At 38.4% G+C, this 6,724-nt stretch overlaps 1 protein-coding gene across 1 annotated transcript; it reads right to left on the reverse strand.

Moving 5' to 3' along the window:
• Positions 1-1,037: 1,037 nt before the first annotated feature.
• si:dkey-243k1.3 (endonuclease domain-containing 1 protein) lies at positions 1,038-3,712 on the reverse strand. Its single transcript, XM_010741229.3, has 5 exons — positions 3,557-3,712; positions 3,359-3,459; positions 3,047-3,161; positions 1,757-1,913; positions 1,038-1,588 (listed from the first exon to the last, which is right to left on the reverse strand). The coding sequence occupies exons 1-5, from the start codon at positions 3,632-3,634 to the stop codon at positions 1,197-1,199; spliced, it is 843 nt and encodes a 280-aa protein (XP_010739531.1). The 5' UTR covers positions 3,635-3,712; the 3' UTR covers positions 1,038-1,196.
• Between the last annotated feature and the right edge of the window lie 3,012 nt (positions 3,713-6,724).

Raw genomic sequence — 6,724 nt, forward strand, 5'->3', positions numbered from 1 at the left:
GGGAAACACAAAAAGGGAATTATGTATCAAACCAAATGTGTCCAGTGATCAATCAATCATCCCTTAGAGACACACTTTTATGTACTGCAGAGCCGAGACATGTAGGTCTATTCATCAATCAACAGAAAATGAACCTGCCAATAGTTTTATAATTGATGAATCGTCGAGTAAAAATGCCAGACGTTCTCTCAGACTGTGAAGAAGAATTGCTGCTTTTCTTTGTTTCAACATGTTTGTTGTTGGCAGGATTTGAACCTGCACAATGGAGACTGAATGGATTTCTAACCCATCACCTGAAATATTCTAAAGTGTAGCAATTCAGAAATGCAATAAAGGACAATTTGTTGTTACTAAATCATGGGCCTAGATTTATGTGACATTATAGACTCCAAAACATACGCAGTGAATGATTTTTCTACTTGTCCAAACTTGGGAAGTCTTTTTTTCCCTTCTTTTTCTCTTCAAATATAAGTCTGCAAACACTGAAAGTGCGCCACCTGGTGGAAGTTTGTAATAAACACCTCTGCGTGCTTGAATAACGCCAGGACAATCTCCAATATATGAAGACATATACATACATCCACGAATTCAAGGAGGAAAACATCTAGTAAGAAGCAACTCTCACTCAGCAAGGTTCAAATTCATCCATCTATTTTCCATAATCTTTATAGTGTCATAAAAAACTGTCATTTTTACAGGCTGTGATGTCTGATGTCCAACATTTCATTTCATTCATAAATGTGTGAGTCTGCTTGACCCTGATCCTAAACTCCATGTTGAAAGTTACTAACCATGTACTTAACAAATACTTCGACATGAATTCCTTTAATTGCTACTTGGATGGTGTTTTATACTGAAAGGGTGGCTCATCTTTTTGACAAGACAAAGAGATTAATTTATTAATTTGTTCATTTATAATATTTTGAATTTTTAATCACTTATATTACAATAAATAATCAGACAGTTTAAAAGACAAACACTTTTTTTCACTTTTGGAAGTTGATATTTGTCTTTACTGTCACTAAAAAAGACACAAGTAAACTTTAACCCACTGCTGTTTATTTTTATTCATCTATTTGTGGTTGATTAGAAGAAGAATAAGCTTTATAATATTAAAGCTTTTTGTCGTAATAGTAATTCACATAACATTAAAAAGCAATGGCACCTAAAATGACTTTTTCATCATCCCTCTCATATCATGCCCTGCAGTTGTTGTAAAACAGTTCTCCTACTGGTTGATTAGAGAACTGCTGCAGGAATTCTCCCAGTTCATCCACAGAGATCTTCTCCACCCAGTTGTCCTCTGTGTTCCTCGCAGTGGCAGCGCCACTCTGGACGGGTCTGTCATTGTTGTCCACACAGCAGTAGGCATTCCACAGGTAGTCTGGGATGTTGACACGCTTCACGTTGTTTTTGATGATCCAGTTATTTGCAGAAGGAACCGCACCGACCAGCACGTAGGCCTTTGAACACTTTTCCCGGAAAAGGTCGGTAAGCTGGGACTCGTGGATCCTCCAGGCGTTCTGGTTCAGTTTGGGGTTCTGAGGAACCACATTGGTCAGGGTGAAAGTGGCATTCCGGCTAGGGACTGTAAGAGAGGGGAATTAAGGCTTACAGTAAGGTATGCAAGAAATGAGGTCACTGTTTGCATTGTAAAGATGAATTGGTAGGGATGCAGAGGATGTTAGAGATGGGAGAGAGAGAGAGAAACACCAAGACTTCTCCGAAAAACTCACCCATGTTCAACCTCCATTACCTGCATGGTGTCCATTGGGGTTGAGGTGACCACGGTCGAACCCAGAGTGTGTGTAGTCCTCATTCAGAGCTTGCCTTTCTCCTAGGTAGACCCCAGGGTGGTCTTTCCCCAGCCAGTAGCCATCCTTCATTTCTGCTTGCCAGGACATGTTTACCAGCTATAAGGAATGTGAAGGACTTTCAGATGTAAAGCAACTTTTCATAACTTTATTACAAAAAAACAATTTAAATCCTGTCGATGCTACACTGACTTGCATTTAGATGAATGGTGTCTCATTTGTACGTCTATGTAACTTTGCGCTCCGGGAATGATCACCAACAAAAACGGTACTAAGTCACATGCCACCAATCAATGTAGTACCTGAGCTTGCTCACTTTTTGAAGGTCTCGGTCTTGTCTAGTAAACGACTGCATTTTTACTAGGTCTTGTCTCAGACAAAGAGGACATGACCGTTATTTCAATATCGGTCAAGACCACAACTGTGCAGATATCACCAGTGTTTCCATATTAATCACTTAATAATGTTGAGTTTGTCCTGCCACAGTTTCATAATTAACTGAAAATTCTTTAAAAAGCTGTCCCACAGTCTGTAGTTACAGAGCAAACACCTGCGTGGCACAGAACAACAGCTGCAAAGTTCCTCCAACAAATGAAACTCAGTATTTTATGAAGCAGGTCATTTAAAAAAGAACTAGGCAAAACGTCCTGCTTCAAATGACATCAATAACATGGCTAATTTCTAATTTTACATTTTTGTCACTGTTAACGCCTGTTAGCCGTCCCTGCCCTCCTTCACACATGCATTGCTAGAAAGTGAGAAAATGTTCTGCTTTTCCCTCTGATGTCTTAGGCAGTAAAGTAAACTGCTTTGAACTGTAGCTGCTGTTCATTTTTAGCTCAGTTTGTTAGCTAGATTGCCTGGACTGTGAGCAACAGAGGAGTATCAGTGTTTTGTACCACTGGGTACAGGAGGTTTTCCTGAATGTTTTTTGAGTCTGGGCAAATGCTGACAGGGAGTGGAGCTGGTATTGTGCGAGAACTGGAGCTGATCAAGCAAGCAATGCAACCGGGTTCAAGAGCCTCTATGAACATAGTGGCAGAGGTGAAGAGGGCGAAGACAACGTTGATGGAGGAAGCTAAGAAGAGAAAATGAGCAAGAGGCCTGCCAGACAAGAGTAAATCTGGGACTGGTGAGAGCTTGGTGAAATAAAAGGCTAAAAGACAGACGGCGAGCTGGGCTGATTCTCTACAACCCAAACTCTATTGTGGATGCACAAATGTGGCACCAACCTGAGGCTCAACAAACCACCTTCTCTCTCTGCCTCCTCCATTGCTGGGCTGGAAATGATAGGCAGAGTAGACAGCGATACGATGGTTGGTGTCGTACAGTGTGGCAAAGTGGTACCTGGTGGTGCAAAGATGAAGTTGTAGCAGTGAGAAGTGTTGCAATGGAAAATTGAGGGCCAAGAATTTTTTTTATTGCTGATAAATAGCACTTGGCAAGATTATAACTATAGTCACATTTTCTGAGATTTACATGAATATTAATGAAAACAACAGTAAGCACAAAACTAAGCTATGTATCTATCTTTATTTACCTACCTGTTGACGAAGCGCTGACAGAGACGGGCAGCACCAGGTGTAGAAGCCCCCCACTCTGGCACCTTGTCTTTATAGAAGTACTTCACACATTCTGGCACATCCTGAGACAAAATAACAAGACAAAGGCTCCTAAGCACACACATGTATTTCTGTAGTGTTACATGAAGCTTTTAAATAAACTAGAATAAAGTCACAAACCTCAAAACGTTCCACCACATCTGCATGTGCAGAAAAGAGGAGCGAGAGAAGAGCACACAGAGTTACCAAGGTCTGCATCCTGGATAAAACCTCTAGTATCAAGGATTATCGACTGCCCTGAGCACAAACTGACTTTTATATATGACTTCTAGTCACCCTGTCACCTTGTTTGTCCTCACCTTTTATCTGCACTCCTGTTAACACGTGATGTTTGTCTGGGGTAAACCAGAATCTGATGAGGTGTGGATGACCAAGACTGTGTAAAAATGGAACAAAGATATAGAAAATGCTAATATTAGAACTGCTAAGATATGAGTCAAGTCATGAGATAGAGAGCAAGTTATGAGTTTGAGGTGTTATCACTGTGACAACATTTCATGTCATCCATACATACTCAAGTACAATTTTGAGGTGCTATTTTCTGCTACTTTGGTCATTTTAGTTACTAGTTACTTTGCAGATTGAGATTAATAATACAGAATATATTCAACAAATAAAAAAGGATGTAATATTATGGGTTAAGATCAAATAAAACTAGATTTTAGATTATCGGGCTGCTCAGTTGAGGACCACAATGTTTTGGTTTTCGAAAGATGTTTTCATGCCCTGGTTAGAAATTGAAAAACTGTGCTCAAAAGGTTTGTCGTTGAATAGCTATCTATACTCAGCATCTTTTAAAACATTAAAGAAAAGTACTACTAATACTTTTGTAAAAAAAACACTATTGTTGTTTGGCATGTAGTACAAAAAATGTTGGATGACTCCCCGGGGTTGTCCTGTTTCTACCCAATCTGGGGTAATGATCACTTCACCCTGGCAAAGAACGACATACGTTTTAAAGCACAGTTGAACAAGGGCATAGTAAAACTACAGGATGTATATGAGGATTGTACTCTAATGTCATTCAATGAGTTAAAGACAAAGTTTGATATTCCGCAGAAGCACCTTTTTAAGTATTTACAACTCAGAGGTTTTATTCTGACACACTTAAACAATTCAGTGCAACAACCTCCATTCTCCATCTTAGAAACACATTTTACAAAAAAACTGTTTTGGTAAAAGATTGGTCTTCCGGTTTTAGAACATGTTTGTTGAAAACTATAAGGATAGTAAAAGACAGGACTGGATACGAGACTTACAAGAAGATATTTCACTCAGTGAATGGAGTAAAATATGCTTAAAAACACTCAACAATTTTACAACATTTGGAAGTTATTTCTGGAACTGTTGAGGAATGGAGATATGGAGGAGGCAGTGGGAGAATAAGATAATGAAAATATCTAATTTGTTGTTGGGAATGAACGTTTCTTGAATGTCCTTTTCAGTATTATTAATATTTTCATTATTATTTTCATTACTGCCATATGTTTAGGGTGTTTTAACTGTTGGATGTTGTTGTATTAACACAAAAAAACAATAAATATATGCTTTAAAAATTTGGGGGATTTTAGTGATGCCTGGGGAGAAGTCTGAATGCTACCCAGAAAATGAACCTTTACATGCTGCTACTAACCCTACTATGTACTAACCCTGATCATATCAATAATCATCAATAATTATAATCTGATAATAGAGTAAAATAATGTTCATTATTCTGAAATTGCCCTTTAAATCAATGTGTACTTTTACTTTGGATACTTTGAGAATAGTTTGGTGTTCTACACTGTGTGTACTTCTTCCACCCGTGGTTTTAAATCCTGCTGTGTAAGTCATTTCTTGTTTAATACTGTATGAAATCAAGCACATTTCCAATACATAACCATCTATTTTTAGCTCTTGTCTAATTCCTTGGAAACAAGATCATTTTGCACAGTTACTGTAAGTCACACAGGGAGTTATAGTGTTGCGGTGATGGCGAGATGAGACATTTAAGCTGAATTTCAAGGCATTTCACTCGTAATACCACAAAAACTAAACATTCCTGTTATATGAGATCAAGCTCAGCTCCTGGGATATTTACAACATGTGCATTTAGCGGATTCACTCACAACCTCCTCCTACAGCCAGCTTTTTGGTTAGGTAACACCAAGATAGCTGTTCATGTGTTGTTTTTCCCACGATCACAGCACAAGCTATGTGCGAACTTCACATGTGGATTCCTCCTGCTCCTCCTCCAACTTATACATGCTTGACACAAAACTACTAATTTCTAAAAGAATCTCTACTTTAATTTGCTCTGTGTGTCCAGAGAGCTCAAGAGGTCAGGTTTATTTCTGGAGCTTGTAATATCTGTTTCCTGCTCGAGGATTCATCAGCAGACTTTAGCACAACTCTTCTCCACTATTCACTAATTCTATTTGGCTATCATGTTTACATCAGGGTGGTGTCCGAAGTTGTTCTTGATTTCCTTGTATACTGTCAATCAATCACTCACGTGACTTATGGAGCAAACATACATGAAAAAATCTCAACGCAATATTTGCCCCAAGTGGACAGGGACAATACAAAACATTCAATGTTACAAGCAGCATTTTAAAAGATTGTTTATCATAATCAATATTTCATCTTAAGCCATCAGTTAACCTTTATTTTTTTTCCCCAAAACAAAGCAGCAAATTCTGCAGAAATCCCTCTTTTCCTCACTATTTTTCACATAATAAGGCTTTACAGCAGTTTTTTTCCCCCCTTTGTGGGAACACCAATGTGTTAACAGATAAATGACACATTTTGTGTCACATGTCACACCTCTCATATGTGGACTCAAGTTGTGTTGCAACTTTCTTCAGGAGTCTCACAGTTATTATTATCATTTCCGTGTCTGGAACTAGGATAATTACTGACATTCAGAGTGTACCAACTTGCCCCTAACATTACTCCTTTTTTATATGCATCTTGTTTTTTTCTGACATGATCAACACATACTGTGTCTTGTCGCTTAAAAAAAAAAATTACTGCAGTTGCCATGCAACAAAGCCATGATCATCTAAATTTATATCTAGAATGTAAAGTTCTCCTTGGAAATTTTGAAGTACTTACACTTACTTTCACTTGGACTCTGCACAATAAGTTTCCCCACAAGCATCAATTCATTCTAATATAATTTATAAACGTATTGTCAGTCAATCCTTTTCAGATAAAAAGCGGCCAATTGAAGGTTGAATCATACTGAACTGGAATAAGGCCACAGAGGCTGATGGATGCCAGAGAAAACACAGACAACATTAGGGA

The sequence above is a fragment of the Larimichthys crocea genome, chromosome VII (assembly GCF_000972845.2).
Source record: "Larimichthys crocea isolate SSNF chromosome VII, L_crocea_2.0, whole genome shotgun sequence".
Taxonomy (NCBI): domain Eukaryota; kingdom Metazoa; phylum Chordata; class Actinopteri; family Sciaenidae; genus Larimichthys; species Larimichthys crocea.